Below are 21,991 nucleotides of genomic sequence, written 5' to 3'. Positions count from 1 at the left end.
ACGGCCCACTTTGATAGATAGATAGATAGATAGATAGATAGATAGATAGATAGATAGATAGATAGATAGATAAGAAGTTTATTGATCATTTGGGGAGGTTCCCTTCAGGAGATTCAGGTCCAGATTACAATTTACAACACTGTAGAGAGAGAAGAAAAAAAGGAGAAGGACACGCGTTACAGAGAGGGTGGTTGTAACAGGTTATAAATACAATATGTATATATGTATATATAATAAAGAAGATTGTGATCTATTTTCAAAAGCATGATGATTATGTTTTAAAATGTATTTTCATGTATGTACTTTTAAATTGTGAATATATATCTTGGAAACTAATGGCAAATCAATACATCAAGCTACAACAAAATTGTGGGCACAACATTCTGCAAACGTTTAAGGCACTTGATGTTTATCTTATCCATCACACAATACCATCAGGGAGACAACTGATCAGTCCCAGATTCATTCTACAGCAGGACAATGAGCCCAAACATACAGCCAGAGTCATGAGGAACCATCTTCAGAGACAAAAAGCACATGGAGTCCTGCAACAGATGGTCTGGTCACCGCACAATGATCTCAACATCATGGAGTCAGTCTGGGATTATATGAAGAGACAGAAGACACTGAGACAGCCTCAATCCACAGAACTGTGGCAAATTCTCCAGCATGCTTAGAACAACCTATCTACCAAGTACCTGTGTGCAAGTGTACCACAGAGAACTGTTTTAAAGGCAAAGGGTGGTCACAGCAAATACTGATTGGATTTAGTATTTTCCTCTTTACTTTGTATGAAGTTAACTGATCACTAAAAATTAGAAATAGCATTATTTTTGAAAGCATCCTCTCTTGTAGTGCTTAAAGTTTGTGCACAGTGCTGCACATTCAGCTCACATATCCAGTAATACTTGCTGTGGAGTGGTACGACATTTCAATTAATCCTGGGCAACACTGTTAACTTGCTGCCCAGTAAAGAGACCTGTGAAGACACCCTGGAGGGCTATAACTCACATAAACACCATGCCTTTAGTATGGGTGTACAAATGTTAGCTCCCTTCTAATCAGTTAAAACACTGGATCGCCAGTGAACCTGTCTATAGATAAAACTATTATAGCTCTGATTTGTCTGGAGGGGTGCCAGCCACAGATGCTAAGTATTATGGTGTTTTTATGAGGAATACATTTAAGAGTCTGTACACCAAAATCACAGAAGCACTCTCAACATAGCCCTAGTAGTATGTAATCACTTAGGTAGCTGAAGACCTCATGGCCATAACCTAAGAGGATTCAGCACAAGATGCAAATGCCTGAGTCTGAGTCTGTGGGTCTAAGACTTGAGTAACCAACTACAAAAGATTTCCTACAAAATATTAAATATTATGATTTTGTTTGACTTTGTGTGTTTGTATCTGTCTATAAAAGCATACTACAACCCTCTTAAAGTGTGTATCTTCCCACACAAAACTTTCAATATTGATGTAGATCTACTTTAACTGAAGATGAGAACCGGCACTTAAATGTAGTATCTATTATGTCAAATTCAATGTGCTGAAGCACAGAACCTGAGCAGCACAAGATGTGTAACTGTCAAAATAATTTTAAAGAAATATAAAGCATCCTGGTAACTAGTGTTTTAGACACACCACGTTTCAATCTGTAACAATGTGCCAGATACTTGTCTCCGCTCTCTACAGCCAGCTAGCACATAAAGGAAACTGCCCAAAAAAAAAAAAAAAAACCAGCAAAAAAACATACAAATTACATATAACCCCCAAAGGAATATACAAATCATCATGCTTGGAAATCGTGTTTAATAAAACTTCATAAATTCAAGCCTATATATCGGACAATTCTACACTATGAATAAATAAAACATTTTATCACAAAGGACAGTAGGTGTATACATGAACGTCTCCCATTGTAAAAATACAGTACTTCATGACTACATGTGTAGTATTCCAATTTCAATATCTAATTTAATACAAGTGATTTATTCAAACTATAACAAATGGTCTAAAGTGCAAAAAAGACTTTGTCAAAAAACAATCAATATTTAAGCTATAAAAAAATGTATGTTTTAAAAAAACATTGGTCAGTCATCTTAATGTTTTCTTCAGCTTTAATGTCCAGTGTGCACCATGATTCCTATCTGTAACAATGTGCCAGATTTTGGTTTGTGTCCCAGTACCCAGGCCCTCCTCTATGGCCAGGAGGGACCCAAAGATTATGCCTTGAAGTGTGAGGGGCTCTGCTGTGATGCCTGTAACCATAGTGGGGTCGTGGAATGTGGCTTTTCCCTGGTACCATTTTTTTCGGATGCCACGTAGGAGCAGCTGGATTCATCACCTTGAAAAGGAAACACATATGATTAAGCTGCCATCAACTACAACAAAAACAATCCTTGTTGTTGATGCAAAAAAGAAACAGAAACAAAGCATGGCTACTTCATAATTCACTGGACCTGGTTAGTAGAGAAATCTTCTACTTTTTCCAGACCAGCAAGTGATACTTAAATTCTATGGTATTAAATAACTTAAAAATATAAAATGCAATTTACAATACCTGGTAAGCACAGCGGTTGTTGGGGATAGTAAGGGGGGAAGTGCGTGTGCTCTCCTCATCGGAGGAAGAACCTGAGTGGTAGTCTGACGTCACCCTCTCCAAAGCACTGGTCACCTTCCTTGCAACCTCTTTGTCCTCCTCCTTGTCACTAGAGAAAGTGGCCACTGAGAAGCAAGGATTTTGTTCTCCGTACCTAATGATGGGGAAAGAGGAGGGAAAATCTCTTACAAACATGCTCAACAGGAAATCAATAATCAGTTTAGAACTGAACAAATTCTGAATAGTTCGGTTAGAGAAAAAAGATTAAAAGTAAGAAATGAAAAGTTTTTCATTTTTATTATGACAGGGTACCTAAAATTACCTTAGGTAAATGACAATGCTCTGTTAAAAACAAGTAAATTAGAAGGGTAGAGTGTATTCTTTTTATACTTTAAGCTGAATGCATATCAATGGTTGCCGATACTCGTACAATTTCAACAAAATTATCCTACCAACAATATACCTATATTTTAGCAGGTCTGACTGCTAAAATTGCAAATATCTTTGAACTACAGAAGTATATATGCCACATTCATTCTCAGACAAAAAAGCTCTCACCTGCAGCAGACCTCCCCAGGGTCCACCCACAATGTGAGTTCACGGGGCAGTCCCAGGTCACTGTACTGAACCCCGCTCTCCCAGCAGGCACGAAGGAGCTCCGGATCCTGCCTGTGGAACCTGTTCACTCGGATGCACCTGCAAAGCACACAAAACGTTTAACAATCATAACACTGCATGTGAATATCAATAGAAAGACATTCATAAGAAGACATACCCAACTGTGTTGGGTATAATGCTGTGGAAAGTTGCAGCTTCACCATGAACATCTGACAATTCACAGTAATAGCAGTTAGTAAAAAAATGTCAGACAGAGAGAGCAGCACCTGTATGCCTGTCCTTTGCTGGGGTTTTCAGGGTACCAGTGCCCCTTGAACTTCTCCTGCAGTGCAACAGCCAACCTCTCAACAAACAGCTCAACCTTGTGTGATTCCAGCTTCTCCGCTTTTTTCACAAGCCTCTTCAGGAAGAACACCACAGCTGCAATTTCTTTCCTCATATTTCACATGTGTTTCATTACGTGTGGACAGCTTCTGTAAGGAAATTAACTTTAGTCAGATGGGCAGTAGTTTAATCACAGCAGTAACCAAGTGTTTACCATAAGTATGCTAAAATGTCAAAGCCTTGCCTATGAATTGTTTTGAGACCAAAATTGGTGATGTACTTATAGCTTAACTGAAACTGACCTCTACATGGCAGTATTTTCCTTTCCCTGTTTTCAAAAAGCCCTTTCCTTGTTTCTGATAAGTTCCACAGCCATTACCTACTTTTGACAACAATGAAAGCCTGGATTTAAAATGTTAAACTGTGTCGAGGGGTTCTATAGTGGCTTGCTCATCCACTACTACCAGACGTTTGAAAACCTGAAAATTGTCAGTCTACAAGAACCTACCAATGCTCTTTTGTTATCGTGAAAACGCCCATTTGCAAATCCCTTTCCTTAACGTAAAAACGCCCCGTGTGCGCGTGGTAACAACTTCTGGTTGAGAGAATATTTTTGTTTAAAATTCTGAGCAATTACAAAGAAACGCCATTAGTTTTTGTTTTTGGTCGGGTCTGTTGACTTAGGTTAACGGCACATGTCCCATAAAGGCGGGCTGTGACGCACAAGTTCCGGTAATCCACGCAGTACCTCAATCCATAACATGGATCACTTTATCCTCACTAGCTTGCGAGCTGGCTAGTTCAGCTAACAATGCGAACAGGGTGTTACCAAAATCGCACCGAAATGCACTTGAGGCTTACTTTAATTATTATAATGATAGTTACAGATTTAACACTAATGCCCTACCTCGTGGGTTGAGTATTCCCCTAAGAGAATATTGGGCTATTAGCATTAGCTTCACAGCTAATGCGCTAAGATAACTCTAAAAGCCTCATGTTGCTAACTAACACAGCAACTGTCCTGTAAATATCACAGCAAAAGTTAGAAATTCCCATACTAATTTGCGATGTGATTAGATAACGATCATGTTAAGGGACACTTACATAACACAGTGAGACGTGAGACATAAATATATAAACAGCTTGGCTTACCTTCTTTCGCAGTCTCCTCCAGCATGTGGGCAAAAAATGAATGGCAACGGAATACTGGCCAACAGAAGAACCCTTGGAGTTCGGTTAGTAACCCCGCCCTTTACAACACAATTCCCACCCACCTATCATTCATTGGCTCCAAACAGACCACCGTAGAACATTCATTGGTGGAGTACATTCTCGTCAATGAGTGAGTAATACTTATTACTGTTATGACTCATACCCTTAGATATGTATGTTTTGTTTATTGCGGTGGTTGCATCCAATGATGTCATTTATCATAAAAGATGAAAAGAGTAAACACATGTTTGAACTGTAACACAATACATTCATTATTACATTACACATTTTAACATTTAGTACTAAGTTTGTAAGATGGCTCAGTTTTAGTGTATGCTTCTAATGTTATAAACTAATCTGTGGTTTAACTTGGCTATCGTGGGAAATCATTAAAGCCAACTCTGTGCCAATATGGCACTTATTACAATTCATGTCAGACAATCTAATAATGCCTTAATGCAGTCTTATAGTTAAGATAGCATTTTAGACAGAGATATTAATGGTATTGTTGACTAGAATAATGATTTGGGTTAGTTATTTAACGACTTTACCGTAAAACACAGTGTGCACATCTTCCGGGAAATTTCTAGTTCAACTTATAAATGCTTTTTGTCCACAAGGGGGCATCCAACCTCTATTTACCACCAACTGCAACCAGCACCATCTCCTAGTTAAGGTACAGTACATCTAAAACCCCAAGAAATCAGCAGTGGGTCATTATCACTTTCCTTATGTCTGCAGTTATTTTGTGTCATTTCGATGTCTTTCGGGTTTTTAATAATTAAGAATTTTTGAACAGAAGTTGTAGCAGGTGACTGTGAGGAGCTGCTGCTTTATCCTGTTAATTTCATTTTTCTGTATTTCCTTTTTTTGCCAAGTGCCCATGTGGTGAAAGAGGTAGGTCATTCTCTTCTACGCATCAGAGAATGTAGTAAAAATAATCTTATTTTATTGGAGTATTTTACAAAAAATACAAAGTCACTTAAGCACTAATCACACAGCCTGTGTAATGTCCATGAACACACACAATAAATAGAATGTAAAATATCACACAACACAAATGCAGCCTTGTTCAACATTGGAAAACAAAAGAACAAAGAGTCAAGTCCAAAAGGAAGGAGGTGGAAGTCTAACAGGTATGCTTACATCTTCGGTAAAAGATAAAGAGACAACCAAAAACAGGCAGCCTGAGCAGAGGCACAGGCCCAGGCATGTTTCCACAGTATACAAAAACACACAGCATTCATATTTAAAACACAAAAATAAAACATACAACTGAAGACTGAATGACTGGAAATTTCCATTAAGGACCAGTAATCTTAATACTCCCAAACACTCAAGCACACTAAATACAGTTATCCAAATAAAACTGAGATAGAGGATTAAAATGGAGCTAAAACTTTTAACTTTAAACCCTAAAGGGGTCAAATGTATTTAATCTCTTACAAAGAGAGAGCAATGAGATACACTGACAATGCTGAGTTTTTCTACACATCAATCTGATTATAACCTTGTCTTTCCCCAGCTTATTATACACTAGTAGCTCTGACCTGAGAAAACTCAGATGACCAATATTCTTTCAGATAATTTCTACTTAATAAGGCTTTTGTTTTATTTGTCTCTTTCTTGCATAGGGTTTCTGAATAATACAGCACAACTACAGACCACTCCCTACATCGTTCATTGTTTCCTGTTAAAAAATCATGGACCTCTAGAGGCACAGTAGACCAAACTGTCCTGTTTGTATTGCTGTGACATCAACTTGGGCTGTCACACCTCAATGCAGGAGAGAGGGCAACAAATGTTAACACTGAACGAGAGCGAAATGAAAATGATAAATAAAACAATTCATGAAACACACTGTGTATTTAAGAACAAATAATTTCCACACCAATACCTTTAGAGTAAAAATCTATGGTTCATTATTAAACACAGTGAACCAAACACAGAAGTAAATCACTAAGCCATATTTTAAAGCGGTTTGGTATTGCATCTTCTTCTATTAATGAAATCTAAGTCAAATGCTTGCAATTCACATGTGAAACACAGAACAAGTACAGACTTTGGTTTGGCAGCTAGGTTTCTTTTTCAATAGTTTCTTCTTCCAATGTACTCATTCAATGTATAGCCATACATATAACTTGTGCTTAACAGCTATACCACAGACAACAAGCAGCTCTGTACTAAATATCAAGTAAATCTCACTAGCAATAATAGTTATTATAAAGCCAAAACTTCAAACAAAACACTTCTCGTCTTTAAACTGGGTTCCCCCAGAACGTATATTAACTGATATTTCCACTTGCTGCTTGCCAACCAGCTGTTACAAAGGATTAGTTCATGGACACCCCCAAAATAGCCAGAGCCCCCAAAAAGAAAAACCTGCACAGCTGGTATAGCCCTGTTAATTTTACACTCTGATTTGTCTTTGTTGTAATGTTGTCTCACACTTGCTCACAAACTAGCATGTGAACTTTGGCAGTTGGAAGGCAACTCAAAAACTCATGTTTCCAGCCATGTTATTACCAGTGTGCAGCTGCATGAAAAAGCTTAAACCTTGTTAGCACTTTACATAAGAACTGTAATCAAACACTACTGCTAGCAGTACCTGATGATATGAATATGATGGAAATGATCCAACTAGTCTGCATCAAGTATACGCCTGTGCCATGTTATAAAATACTGTAACTCACTTCTGACTGGCTAACCACTTTCTACAGAAAACCACAAGGTAGCATACGGAAGAGTATTATGCAGTGCTAAAACTCATATCTGAATATTCATGTCTGACATAATCAGAAGAAAAACTTTGAAATGTATCTACAGAAAATGAAACAGAACAATAAAAACTCAAATGGTTGACAGCAACTTAGAAAAAGAAAGTAAAACCAACAGCAATTGTCTCTGTAAAATTAATGTAGACAAACGGTTTTTCAGTCTGTAATAAGATAAATATTAAAAGATATTCTAGTCATATCTTGACACTCTGAGCCCCACCTGGTATTAACATGCATCCTAGGTACTTGGGTTGGGTGACGTTCAGGTCACATGTCAGACCAGAAGCTTGTTTTAAAGAGCACAGCACCATCAATCCTTGTATCATCACTGCAACCCACGAGAGCGGAGCGGACCCAGCCCTGCTCTAATGCAGATCTAACAGCTCAGTGTAATCATAGCATTACAGAAGTCTCTCAGTATACATGAAGGCATTTTCAGCCTCACTGCAGCCAGCATGCTTAAGTGTTCGTCAGCTTCCTCCCAGCAGCAGAGAAGGAAGCCCCACCCTTGCACCTCACTCCACAGGGCCACTGCTGCTGCTGGCCTTGACCCCGGCCCTGCTGATGTGCAGCCAGGGCAGCTTGGCACAGTTCTTAAAGAGCTGCTCAATAGCAATGTGACGCACGTGCAGCTCTGACGCCAATGAGTCCTTCTCCTGCACGGCCACAGTCAGCTCCTCGAACACCTCTGTGGATAGTCGAAAGGCAAAAAATGAGAGTCAGTGGTTTGATTCACACACAAGGTCAACTTATGTACAGCCAAACAAATGGGAGAAACAAACAAGACAAAGAAAATCAATAACAGTGATTACTGAAGGAGCAGAGGGCAAAGACAACACGACAGAAATGGAATTAGCTTAAGACACCCCCACAAAGAGAAGATGATCAAGACTAGGTCGAAACCCAGCATAAGGCTGGACCCTATATGGTGAAAAATTGAAGATGCAGACATAGCAGAAAACCAATCCACTGTAAACAACTGCTGTAAACTGCTAAAAACCACATTTTATAACTGTGTTGCCACCTGACAAAAATCACCATCACAAGTTAAAGATGAAACTATGTGAAACTGTCAGCTCCTGAAGGCTGAATATGAATCTGTAGACCAGGCACCCACTACACGTTGCTCTGGTGGAGGACATCTCACGTCTGTCTCTCTCTCATGTTATTTCCCTCTTGACAGTGGCCAGAGTGATAATCTGACTTGTCTGATCACTCACACTGGTAGACTCAAAGACTCAAATGACTGGTGTGACATCAGTTGTGCTATGGTGCAGTGGGTACTAGACCTTACTGAGGCAAAAGTAAAACTTCTGCTGCTTAAGATAACATGCTTGTAGCTTAGCTGTTACTGCGTGTAGAAAACAATAGGCCTAACTGATGAAGAATGGAGTGAACAGACAGGCAGGGTATGCATGAGCAAGCACTACACAGTGTCTAATTCAATGCAATTGGTCACATGGAAGGAGATGATGTGTTGACTAGAGAAACCCTCCAGTCTGCTTTTCCCTGCTTTAATGAGTCTTATGTTCAGCGTGCTCAGACTGGCTATGCTGTCAGCTAAATCTATCTTTACTAACATAGACACAGAATTTCATGTGGGGAGAGAGATGAGAATTACAGACTGAACATGACGAAAAAATGTTACATTTAAAAAATTGATGATTGAAACTGTTGAACTCGTTAAGAAAGTCTGTTGAACACCAGTAAATGTCACTTACTTTGAATTTGCATCAGCAGCTGGGCATTCAGCTGATGGAGCTCATCCACACTCATTTTTGTCACTAGAAGGAGTAAAAAAAATGTATATTAGAGAGTATCAGAGGAATAGACTGTATCATGTCAGTATGTAGTTAAGCCACTTTCATTTTTTAAATAACTGTACACAGTGATACTTTGAGCAGTATCAATAGGAAATGTGTTATTTCACTAAAGGTGCTGCATGAAAGCTCTGAGCTGAAAAAAAAGTGCCATTATTGATATTACTAACCAGGTATTAACAAAGTAGTAGAAATCCTGTGATTACATAAACATGAAACACCTAAAATGATAGTTTCCTGTACATCTGCAGGTTTAAGATATTTAGAGCAGTGAGGGCTGGAGGCTGATGATGAGCTGAAGTAAACATATACACCTGTGGACCTGTGAAATGTCTGTCATCTTTCATTTAAAAGCACAGAATTTGAATTAGGGCCAGTTAGAGGCTCTCTCACATTCCTGCAGTCAGGAATCTTCTGGTCTTGTATTACTGTTTCGTGTGTTGACTTTTAACAAATAAGTGCTCTGAGATTTTAGAAGTCTCTGGATAACAGAGATAACACTGAACAGGGTGAGACAGAGATGAGAGACAGGGAAGTGCAGCTATCCAATTCGGTTGACATATTGTCTACACTATTCTTCATTCAAATACAAAAGATTAAAAACCTTCCACTAGTATTTTAATTGCACCTTGTTAAAAGTTATGTTAGTTGTAGTTAGAAAACGTAATTTCACTTGAATGTGCTCACATTCATCTCTGCTGCGGCTCTGGTGCCTGTGCTCTGTCTGTCCTGCTGTTGACTGATTCCGGCCATGTAGTCCTGTCCTGCCATCACTGGACCAAACGTCCGATTGTGACTCCCGCAGTAGCCCAAGCTCCTCCGCTGTGTGGCACTCCAACATCCCCATGGTGTAATCAGGCAGCCCTGTCGCTTTGCCCGTGTCCCAGCGGGGCGCGTAGCGGGGCACCTGGGCATCTGACTGGGGCAGCAGCTTGCGGTCACTCTGCTGGCCATAACAGAGAAGCTTGGTCCCCCGTCTGCTGAGGCCGCTGGAGGAGACAGAGTCTTTGTTCTGGGCATACTGGATGATGCGGTTCAGTTTCTGGCTGAGGGCCAGCTTCATGCCCTCGTAGGCACTTCGGGAGACCTTGGAATGTGACAGCTTCTGGTTGGCAATGAGATGACATTTCTCAAAGCAGTCTCTGTGACCACGCAGGGACTTTGAATGTAACAAGGTAGCGGAGGAGACACCTGTATTGACACAGATAAGAAGCAGTGAGTCAAAAGGTCAAAGTTCAGAGGTCAGAGTTCTAACATACAGTGAACTCAAAGATCCAGGATTCCTAATCCATTAAAAACTGCATCAAATGGTTGACAGGAAATAAAGCAGTGATTTTAACAGTGAGAAGGAGAGTACTGACCTACTGAACTTGCCACAGCAAATAAAAGTAAACTAGTATGAAAGCTAGCTAAAACTGTCAGACTGACGTATCACATCTCTCTTTGAAAGCAGCTTAGTGTGCGGTGGATTAGCCAGTAAAGTGTTGGGAAAGTAGGGATAATAGATCAACCCAGTCTCCATGCAAACACATAAAGCATATCTGTAAAACATTTACTGAGCATCAGAGGGAAGAAGGTGCATAAAGTGGTGTCGGTTAACATGAAGCAACATTTCATTCACATGAATGATCATTTCTTAATGTTCCTGTACTTGTGTGTCAAACAACATATAACAAAATTAATACAATTTTTTGTCTCCACTTAGTCTTGTTTATCTTGTGTCAACATATGTACACACATAAGTATCCTGTCTCAACAGAGGATGCACCGGAGTCTGAAAAACAAAACAATCGAAGCCTTCTCATTGAAAAGGAAACCGAGAAAAACAACTACATTACGTGGGCTGATGTTCTGTACTGTAATTATGACTACATTCCTGGGAAGTACCTCTATGAAGAAGAGAAGTAATGCTTCCTGGATCCAGTCAAAACAGGTCACACTGTAACCAATTTAACTTTCACAGAAAAAACTAACACAGGGAAAGTAGACCAAAATGAAAATAACCTCTGTGTAAAATGGGCTGGAGCTTGATAAACAAAGGCAAGCTGAAGGTGAAAGAGAATGAGTGAAAACTGTGTGCGAGCGACAGCACATGAGGTTAAAGTGAGAGTGTGCTGCACAGGTGTTTGTGTGATGGCCTTCTTCTTACGGCCTACATTTTTTCAGCATACATACGAACGTGTTGGAACCTGAGGTGAGGAGATTAGTTCATGTAGATTTAAGAGCTCTCTTAAGGTAGGTTAATCTCACATGCTTCTTTCAGCGCTTTACCGGCAGACAACAAGATCTGGTCCACACATCATCCCTAACACCACATGACCTCAGTACAATAAACACACACATACACAGAACCCTCATAATTGGTGTGGCCTGCAGGGTATTCTTAAGGTTACACACACATAAAAGAGGTTTTGGTTTCCTTTGACACAGGGCTGTAAGAGTTGATTCCAGTAGAGTCAGTAGCTGACAGTTTGTGGCTAACTTCTTTCTTCTTTCTTAGTTGCATTTTCAACTCTTAGTTCCTTGATCAAACAGATAAATGTTTTGACAATAATTTACCGAGGTCAGGAAAGAATCTGTTAGACTGAATTTATGGCAATGTATTAATAAAGTCAAAATATATAATCCTATATGTAGATGTATGAAGTGAAAAAAGTTTTTAAAATCCACATTACATGTGGCAATTCTGACAAGAAGAAAGGAAAATGTAATTATTATTTGGTAAGGAAGAAGAAAAGAACAGCACTGCAGGACACTATTCCCTTTATCTAACTGGGGGTGTACAAATAGAGGGTGTTGTATGTTGTACAAATTAATAAGGCTAATTTGTTACCTTGAGCTGCATAAATAAAACTGACTTGGCTTGATATGAGAAAGAATGAGGAGTCAACACAGTTTTTAGAACAAACTTGCTGTAAGACAGTTTCTTTGTAATATTTCTGTGTGCACACTGCCTAATGAATGGCCAATGAAAAGCTTCATTCATAGCTGCAGAAGCTTTCTGCCTATCAAACAGCCACGTTATAATCCGATCAGTCTCAGTCTTTAGATACCACAAAAACACACTGGCTACCACTTGCCTAGCAGAAAAATCATTGGCCCACAACCAGGGCAGTGCACCACCAGCCAAAGACCTCACTCTAGCTAAGCAGCTTAGCACTACTGCCTTTCATGGATGAACACACTATTGCAAACACACACACACTATTCACTGGAGGTGAATCAACATTGTTCAGCTGCGACAGTTAGTGACATTAAGCACAACAACACTGATGACCAGTGAGCTTGTTTTTTCCTGCTCTTTTGTGAGGTGGGTGTCAAGGTTCGTCTGTCATTCAATGAAACATCTGACAAAGATAAAGCAGACAAAGCTTAGGTCTGATGGAGAAATGTAAAATATAAACACATGGTGTTATTCATAGCTTTCAGCTGTGAATTGCTATCCCTGAGAGTAAATAGAAATAATAATACACCAACGGAAACACGAAAGCCAGATCCTCAATCAACCAGGAATCAAGTACCCAGCTTAACTGAAACAATGTGAAATCTATGCTTACAAAAATCTGAAATCTATCAGGATCATCTTTGACTGTTTCCAAACAAATTAAGTGACAATTTGTACTTCAGACCCTTTATCCTTTACAAGGTGTGTAATAGCAAACAAAATCACACGTTTTTAGTCACAAGTGACATCTAAGAATTTTGGCACAAAAAAGTCCATTAAACAATAAAGTCATCAATTGCAAAGTAACCCTGGGAATCTCCCAAAACAATGCTATAATAATCCTCAGACTGTAGAGAGAAGACATCCCTCTGCTCGATCTAGTCCTGCTCTCTATTTAGCGGTCACAGTTTCACCAAATTTAACTCCAACTCTGCAGACTTTTTTTTTTTTTTGTTTTGTGGTTGCCATCATGGAAAGAGCTCTGCCTAATGTTTTGATACTTACAACTGTGTTTGTGGCCTTTGTTTATGTCTCCACAACATAATACACACACTGTTGTCTTTAACATTCGTGTGTCATGAACAAACACATTTTGTCTTGTCTGGAGCAGCTATCTGCAGGCTTCTTGTTTTGCTCTGAACAGTATGTGTGTGTGCTTAGCAAGGACACTCCATTCTTGGCATGCTAGAGACGAATTGAAGGCTGAGAGATGGTACTAGGGACAAGTGGGACAGAGGTCATCTGTGGTAAGGTGTCAAACAGAGCTATATGTAAACGCTTTGGAGAATGTGTTGTCAGCAGCTGCACAGGCACCAACACAGAGCTCACATGAACAACAGTGAACTCAGTGACACGTAAATTCAAACCACCTGTTAACCACTGCCGTTACAGAGTGGCAAAGGACAACACTTGATAAACACCTGACGATTACACCTGAGGATTACTGAAATCCACAGAGACTAGACACTGCACACACATATCAACTTATTTCCACCAACATGATGATTTTAGAAGCATGTGTTGGCATACAACAGCAGGCAACACACTGAAAACTACTAATTTTAGTAATGTAAACAGAAACTGATATCAATCTATCAATAATTTGCCATGATCATTTATTATGCAATTTGCATAGAAAAAGAAACTAATTGCAAAAGTCAAATTTGTGGCACAGAAGCGACACAGGCAACATAGACTATAAACTCCTGAGTTTTGTAAATTCTCACAATCTCTGTTGGTCCCAGTTGCACTCAAACTGAATCATGTTTAAAATAACTGCAGTAGGAATGAGCAACTGGATCAAGAGGTGAAAAGTGAGAATTTTGTAATCCTGTCCATCTTTCATGGATTTTAAGTAAAACATCCCAGTCACATATGAATAACTCTGTTTGGAACAAAAACTATTTATTCAGTGATTAAATACTAGCAATGACTAGCCTAGCAATGTATTTGCTTGTTTTAGTGCTTTTAACCTTGAAAAAAGTAACATTCTGTACAGCATTTTATGAACTTGTGTTTTTGGGGAAAAGGTTAACTAATTAATATATATTATATTATTGTATATTTATATATATCATATATTTCAGAAATTAAGGAATAAACCTTCCCCATAGAAATGACTGTAACTCCTGACTAACCAGGGCTAATCAACCAAGCAATGCAAGAACGACAAAAAAGCAGTGTGACAACTACTGATGTATTATACTGCGTTGATAATGATTGTTAATTATGCCTCCTATCCTGCCCCTTTTCCTGCCTGGTGTATCCATGAAACCTATGGTAACTGATACTGTAACAGAGATACACTGCTTTCCTCTGCTGTGGCTGCTGTCTGACATTACCATCCTGCATGGTAGAAAAAGTCGTTGCTGACATTGGCCAGGTGTCACATTCAGTGGATTAGACTATGTAAATTAGTTAGTTTAAAATGTAACAAACCTACACTGAAAAAGCTGCAGGTTTTTCAGGTCTGTAGACAATAAAGAATAAACCCCATGAGACAATTTATTCATATTTTCCAGGCTAATGAAGACTATAAACTTTGAAAAAGAGGCTATTTATTAAAGCCAGATTCAGATAGAAAGCAGCATAAACTATTATAGTACTAAATTAGAGGGGTTCAGCAAGGTGGACCATACATTAGGTTCAGAAAATCTCTGGACCCTAACTGTGTGCCATCATACAGTTGCAGCAACATAATTAGGCCTCCCTATACACCCCAGGGTGGAGAGTTCACCAACAATGAATGAGCTGTTTATAGGAGCAGGCAACAATAGTCCCTGTAGAGCAACAACCAGAATCAGCACCGACTGCATCATTCCAGCCTCTTGCTGTAGGAATTTTCCTTTTTCACCACAAACTCAGATGGTAATATTACCAAGCCTCAGCAAAAACTCTCTCTGCACTATGTAAGCAGATAAAGGAGTGGTAGAGAGGTTTTACAGAACCTGGCTGCTCAGCAGACATCCTGTCTGACAAGGAGCCAGAGACGACCAGGAGACCAAAGGAAAGCCATCTGTGTGATAGGCTGGAGGTTATAACACTTACTCACTAGTTTCATATATATGTTTACAAAGCTCACTGTGTCCCACCAGGCCAGTTCATTAACAGTGTTATTGAGTTTGGCCATTTTTTGCTTTGACTACTTAAAAGAAAGATAACTAAAACCTAACCATACCAGCTAACTTGTTTACTTGCAGTCAAGTATTCCTTCAACATGACTTTACACATCAGGCATAGTATGTGTGATTACAAATGAACCGACACACATTTGAATCACATATCTGACAAAAACTAAAATATCTAATGTATATATGCTGTGTATATTCTGATAAAAGGAGTTTTTCAGTTAAGTAATTTCTAGACAGCAACTGTACCTGCAAACTTTAGTTAGATGGGAGGTCAAGCTCTCTTAGCTACCTTAAAGCATTCTCTCATAATCTTTGGTATCACAGGCATTATATGGGTTGGGTCTGGTGTCAGGTTTCCTCTGAAATACACTGATTCCTTTGGCTAAAAGCTGCTACATCCCTTCTCAAGAAAATAAACAATAACTTGCTGAACTAGCTCTTGGTATTTTAGTGTGGGACTGCAGTAGTTCCCTTGTTCTTTGCTGTTGACGCTCAAGGCTGTGTAACCATGGGTAGTACACAGCTCAGATGGTGCAGTGAAAAAAAAGAAAAAGAAAGAAAGAAAGGGATGTCTGAAAGTAAGAAATGCCCAGTTAGGCAGAGCTTGAGCAATATCTGAACAGACACAATTTATATTTGGTGTTTTCTGATGGAACCAGTGCATGCAGGCCAAAGCAGTTTCCTCAGGAAACAGTCACTTGGAGGTACAACAAAGGCTGCATTTCCTGAACATTCATCTTGCTTCAAACTGTGCTCAATGCTTTCACCAACAGCCTTCACAGCTACTTCTGTATCTGGTCTAGGGTGGGCTGAAACCTTAGTAATACACAAATCTGCACCCTCAAACATATATAATCTATTAGAATCTGAAGATGGCAAATCTTTTTTATTAGTGGATTTTGTTGGTGCTTCAGGCGATGTATGTGACTAACTAACTTAAGCTGTGAGGACTGTGTGTGTCAGCTGCTGACACTGAAACGGGCAAGTTTGAACATCTCCATTTCATGCAAATCTCCAAGTAGAGCTTGGGAGGTTGAGGGACAAAATGAATCCTAACGTATAAGCAGTTAACTCATAAAGGGCCTGCATCCTGTTGTGGCAAAGTTACACTGTCACAGTCACCAGTTAGAGCTGAGCATAACTGCACCAATAATGTGTTCAACATAATTTTAAAACATAAAATATTTTAAAGGGGCACACTGTTGATTTTGCATATAAACTTTACTTGTCATGAGGAGCATTACTCAGTCTGTGTTACTTAGTCTGTCTACTCGGGTTAGGCTAAGAGACTACAGACATTTCATTGTGTCATTTGTTGTAAAAGAGGTAATAACATGAAAATAGTTAGTTTGGTAAGTATTTCCACTGGGGCATCTAGAAGACACTGCAGTTTGTACAGCCAGCAATCAAAAACAGGGCATAGTAGATATTCTCTGGGGTGATGACATTTTCTCAAAACATACATTTATTTGATCATTTTGCTCAAACTCAGTTCATGCAGACAGCAGTAAATATAGGGAGCCTTACATATGATACATCAGTGATTCGTGCATTGCAATATACCCTCCTGCTTAAAAAAAAAACAAAAAACAATTCTGCTTCAATTGCTTCCAATAAATATGCAAAACCAGCACAGAGCAAGAAGGCAATGAATATTCAGCAGCAGCAATTCACCCTTGAGATAGCATGATACAGTTTAGGACATAAAGAGACTGGGGGGTTGGGGGTTGGGGGGGTGCTTGTGTGTGCAATGGGAGACAAGGACCATTCCAGTATTTTGTGGTAACTGGGCTTTTGCTCTCTTCTCCTTTACTGAAGGAGGGCACAGGATGAATGGGCATTGCAGCTATTAAGTCTACATGAGCAGTCAGCAGACACATGGCTTGGCCTTAGTTTCACCATGCCTAACGTAGCCACATGCAGCTTGGCAAGCTCCCCTCCCACAAATGAGACACTCAGCTGCATCAGTAACACGTGCTTGTCTGCAAGCCCCCTCCCAGACCCAACAGTTACATAATAGTCACTTTACTGACACACACAGACTACATCAAAACCTATACACTGAAGAACACGCAACGTTACCGATGCAGTTTGAGAGGCTTGTCTTGTCTGACACAACCAGTGCTTACGGTACCTCAGTTCTGTCTAAACAATGACAAGCTTTCAGAACACACTTACATAAATGTCCCACCAGCTGACTTTTTCCTACCTGAACGTAGCATCCTGGCTGAAACATTAGATAGAGCAAAGAACGACACCCCAACTGAGCCAGATAAGCAAACCCTGGTTGGTTTAGCCCTTTAGTGACCCTTACATCTGAATAGGATAGGAAAACGTAGAAATAGGGAAAATATGACCCTGAAATTTGTATTTAGATTTCAAATATGAGATAGCAGTGTGTAAACAAGTGAAGCTAAGGCACACACCGTGCTACATTATTATACAGATCAAACATGAATTGAGGCTGTTTGTTTTTAATAAGCAAAAAGTCTTATATTATCAGTTATATTTAGGTTTCAGATATTACTGTATGTACCAGCCAGCAAACCCTGGCTGTATCCTTATTAATTCTTTGCTGAATGAGGATTAATGAGCTTGCAAGCTCTTACTAATAGCAACTTAAAGTGAAGTACTATTCTGTATATAGTGCTTGACTGAGACTGTGGCTGAAGACTCTTTTCTAGCCCACAAAGAACAGAGCAATTAATCAGTGCCCACACACTCAGTTTCCTTAAACCATAACAGAAGAGACCTATACATCTTTCATGCAATTGCATTTTTCCTGCTGTAAACAAAATGATGTATCCTTCTGGGAGCTCTTAGTCAGCTTATATGATGCTGTTTTACAGCAGAAAAGAGCCTTTGTGGATCTATGAGTGGATCTATGAGTACCGAATGAGAGGCATATCTAACTCCTTCTGATTTCCCATTCTTCTTCAAATAGGCCACTCATTAATTGAGAGATGAAAAAACTTCAAACACACGCTCTTGAGTTGGAGTGGAACATCATACAGAAGAATCACAGTGGCCTGCCTTTAGTGAGGGCTTTGGTCCTACAGGCCCATTACCCTGCACATATATCTTTAACGTTGTTCCTGGAGAGGATAAAAGAAGTGTTTGTGGACAGCAATTGAATGAGACATCAAGCCATCTGAAAGGTTCCCAGGCTCTATTACGGCTCCTGGTGTGAGTGCATATTTGCTATGATGGGAACTAATGATCAAAAGGAATCTGAATGTTTCTGCAAAAGTGATTTACTATGTGATCCAAATACTGCAGACTCTTGGCAGACAGGACCAGGACTGATCTATCCACATAAGACTGCCTCCATATAAAGCTATCCAGTAAAACTGCTGGAGATTAAGATATATTTGAATTTTGAATCCCATCAGTAGAAATTGAGTATGTGTGTGTGTGTATGTTCAGAAAAAGGCACAGAGGTCACACGTTGTTTGCTCTTCACTCTAGTGAGCAAAGCAACATTTGCCCCAAATCTTGTGTCTTACCTTCAATGCTGAGTTCAAAGCAGACATGGCAGAAAGATAAGGTCCCTGTTTCCGTCTCAAGCTTGCAGACGCTGCAGATATTGTCATCGTTCAGATCAATGTTCACAAACTGCTCCTCTTCATCCATAGTGCTTCTGGGGTAAAACAACCAGTGAAAGAGAGCACATGGCTAAATATCAAGAGCACACACAACCTCCAAGCTCAGTTTTACTAATTAGGTCACACTTTCAAATACACTTATTAAAAATGCAATTTGGTAGTGTCAGTGGGGGCAATATTTTCTGGTTCATACTATTTTTGGTCCAGAATAAAGTAAAAGAGGCAAGAAGACAGTGCCCCTATTTTTGGGGTGGTGGGGGTGGGTGGGCAGGAAACAAGGGGAGAGAAGGCTGTGACAGGTAACACAGGTTCCTGGTCCGCACTGAAACATGGATGTTTCATGTGGCATGCGCAGCATTCTACCATGTTTTTAGTCTGTGATGTTGGTGACACATTACGACACAAGCTGATAAAATGGCACAGCTAACTGCAGACTGAACAGAACAGCCTGTCTCTAATCACTGTACCAACAAGCTATTGGGTCCCAAAAAATTAAACACAATCTGATGTCAGTCATATCTTAAAACAGTCATCTCAGTGGGAAAAGAGCATATATTACAAGGCTGGACTCACATTTACAACTGTTACATATGCTGACTTTAGTTTATGTAAGGTGATGTGTATAGCCAGGAAGTATTAACTTCAAAACATTCAAAAGGAGTCTTAAGAATCATAACAGCTGTGTGCATCTCTGTTCTGAGATTACAGTATGTAAATAGTATTTACAGTATGTCCAAGTCTTGCTTGTAAGAACCTCTTTGTGGTAATTATTCCATGTACAATTGTTTAGAGTGACATTTCTCACAGCATGTTCAAAACCAGCAGTTGGAAACACATTTGGTAAAAAGCCTCACTTGTCAGAAAGCAGAACAGTTTCAGAGACTAGAGGAAAGATAAACACTTGCTCTGATGGAAGTTTCCTCCGCAAAACATTCAGTTATGTTCGTGTCAAAGTGTTAAACTATAGTATTGCAAGAGACCATATCGTGGTGTCCGTATTATTCGTTTTTCTAACTAGAATATGCAACACAGCACAAATTACTACATCTACAAAGCTTTTAGTGGCATTTAAGAAGCTAAATTCAAGTTTTCCTACGCCACCAATTACATTAACAACGGTCTGAACGTCCTCTGGAAACTGTAAACCACGAGAGCATAAAACTTTGCTCCAAAACAGAAAAATAAAAGTAAGAAGCAAACCAATGTAGTTAGAACAAAAAGTTGTTTAAGTGCAACTAGTTTCAGTTTTCAGAAAACAAAAAAACATCTCTTTTATGACATAGCACAAATGATGAAATGGTTCGTACAGTTTTGAGTCATACTGAGAGGTCAAGTCAAAGGCAGCGCCAACAAACCACAACATCTGACAGAGTTGTTAAGTGTACTTAACTAGGTTATATTATCCGTATTCACGAGCTTTCAGAGCACCAAAACTAAAGGAAGAAGAAGTTAAGACACTGCACTACTGCCCAGACTTTGGTATATTGATAGACACTCAACGGAAGCTCAAGAGAATAGCCAGTCATTGCAATAACGGGATCGGGTGGCCGAATTCCATTTAAACTTTTCACTCCATAGCAATCACATAAATAGCTAACCTTCGCCAGTGTGTGTATTTCTTCTCGTCTGCAATTGAAATGTCTTAAGGCCGGTTGAATGCTACTTCGGCTCTAGACAGTTTGCAGTAACCAAAATGTCAACAAATACTTGCTAACAAGAAGTTAAGCTAGCAGTACACTGGCATCCTCCGCCGAGTATTCTGGTCTGACTGATTCGTGACCGTTATTCAGCACTGTGAAACAGCGAGGCATCTAACAAAATACGAGCGCCATCAGTGTTTTAGGACACCACATTTCATGGAACTCACCTTTGTCGTAAAAAGTATATTCGGACAGCTATTCCTTTTGTGTGGACACCACGGTTCTCCTTCGCTTCAGTGGGCACACAAACATCAGACAGCACTGCGCGTCACGGCAAATCCAGAGAAGCTACAGGAGCCTCTCTCGGCTCTCAGTGGAATAACCCACTAGTTTATTCGTGGGGTGATAAGAATTGTCAGTAATTTAATTATTGACACTCTGCTCCCAATAAATCATAAACAAACAACAGATATTACATATATTTGTAGAAATACATACATTTTATGATAGAATTTATTTTTCTCATTATATACGCCACTTCTGCCATCAGTGGACGTATAAACACCCCTACGGTTAAATGAAGGTAAGTCTTCATTGCGTCATCAAAACATTTCCATATCAGAGGGGAAGGGAAGGTAATTGGGTTTAACTAAACAAAATAACTAAAAATAAATAACTATACAATGGCGATAGTGAAGAAGTTTCTCTTTGTTAGATACATCATATGGGGGTGCAGGGTTTTATTTTAAACAACTCTTCCTCCGTCAGCATATATAGTTTTAATTTCACTTCACGTGAAGTCACACGTGGGGAATTCCCGCGAAGGATCGAGAGGAACGGCCATTATTAGCTGTAGGAGTAAATATGCCATATGGAACGAACTGACATGGCAGAAATCCTTTTAAGTTGTCTGGCAAGTGTATGTCCGACTTTCTTTACCAGTGGTGGGTGATATTTGTAGAGGTGGGGCCGCAGTTCCCCTTCCCCACTCATACCTAAACAACAAACTAAAAAAAAAACTAAGATTCATAAAAACAGTAAGACCAGCCCTGATTATGAGCAGCCTCTTAGCTCTGTGACTGAAAGGAAGGCAAGGAATATCTCAACGAATTTTCTGTATTAAACAACAGCCAGGTGGAACAACAATCTCACCACTTGTTGCGGTACAGACCTGCCCGTAGCCCAGTACCCTCCTGGAAATTGGTAAAATAATCAAATTCAACATTACCAGTTTTATTTACCAATTTTAATTTTTGTAAATACTAACACTATAATACAAAAACTATGCTAGGACTAAATGTCAGTAAGACTGCAGTTCA

The 21,991-nt window shown here is 39.5% G+C and overlaps 2 protein-coding genes across 2 annotated transcripts; both read right to left on the bottom strand.

Moving 5' to 3' along the window:
• Nucleotides 1–1,791: 1,791 nt before the first annotated feature.
• Nucleotides 1,792–4,809, bottom strand: btg3 (B-cell translocation gene 3). The gene is made up of 5 exons (XM_018692229.2): nucleotides 4,696–4,809; nucleotides 3,486–3,692; nucleotides 3,160–3,297; nucleotides 2,563–2,755; nucleotides 1,792–2,346 (listed from the first exon to the last, which is right to left on the bottom strand). The coding sequence occupies exons 2-5, from the start codon at nucleotides 3,656–3,658 to the stop codon at nucleotides 2,146–2,148; spliced, it is 705 nt and encodes a 234-aa protein (XP_018547745.1). The 5' UTR covers nucleotides 3,659–3,692; nucleotides 4,696–4,809; the 3' UTR covers nucleotides 1,792–2,145.
• An 878-nt stretch (nucleotides 4,810–5,687) lies between these two features.
• On the bottom strand, nucleotides 5,688–21,037 carry lg20h21orf91 (linkage group 20 C21orf91 homolog). The gene is made up of 5 exons (XM_018692227.2): nucleotides 20,900–21,037; nucleotides 18,934–19,067; nucleotides 10,040–10,543; nucleotides 9,254–9,316; nucleotides 5,688–8,220 (listed from the first exon to the last, which is right to left on the bottom strand). The coding sequence occupies exons 2-5, from the start codon at nucleotides 19,058–19,060 to the stop codon at nucleotides 8,048–8,050; spliced, it is 867 nt and encodes a 288-aa protein (XP_018547743.1). The 5' UTR covers nucleotides 19,061–19,067; nucleotides 20,900–21,037; the 3' UTR covers nucleotides 5,688–8,047.
• Nucleotides 21,038–21,991: the final 954 nt, after the last annotated feature.

The sequence above is a fragment of the Lates calcarifer genome, linkage group LG20 (genome assembly GCF_001640805.2).
Source record: "Lates calcarifer isolate ASB-BC8 linkage group LG20, TLL_Latcal_v3, whole genome shotgun sequence".
In the NCBI taxonomy this organism is placed as follows: Eukaryota; Metazoa; Chordata; class Actinopteri; family Centropomidae; genus Lates; species Lates calcarifer.
The sequence above is the reverse complement of the archived record's forward strand: the minus strand, read 5'-3'. Positions and strand labels throughout refer to the sequence as shown.

Coding starts and splice junctions, on each gene's coding strand:
- btg3 (XM_018692229.2), bottom strand. CDS start 3,658: ATGAGGAAAGAAATTGCAGCTGTGGTGTTCTTCCTGAAGAGGCTTGTG. Junction 3,298..3,485: donor AGCAAAGGACAGGCATACAG/GTGCTGCTCTCT, acceptor TGTGCTTTGCAG/GTGCATCCGAGTGAACAGGT. Junction 2,347..2,562: donor ACAACCGCTGTGCTTACCAG/GTATTGTAAATT, acceptor TTCCTTTTCAAG/GTGATGAATCCAGCTGCTCC.
- lg20h21orf91 (XM_018692227.2), bottom strand. CDS start 19,060: ATGGATGAAGAGGAGCAGTTTGTGAACATTGATCTGAACGATGACAAT. Junction 9,317..10,039: donor GAGCCGCAGCAGAGATGAAT/GTGAGCACATTC, acceptor TACTCCTTCTAG/TGACAAAAATGAGTGTGGAT. Junction 8,221..9,253: donor GCTGCTGATGCAAATTCAAA/GTAAGTGACATT, acceptor GACTATCCACAG/AGGTGTTCGAGGAGCTGACT.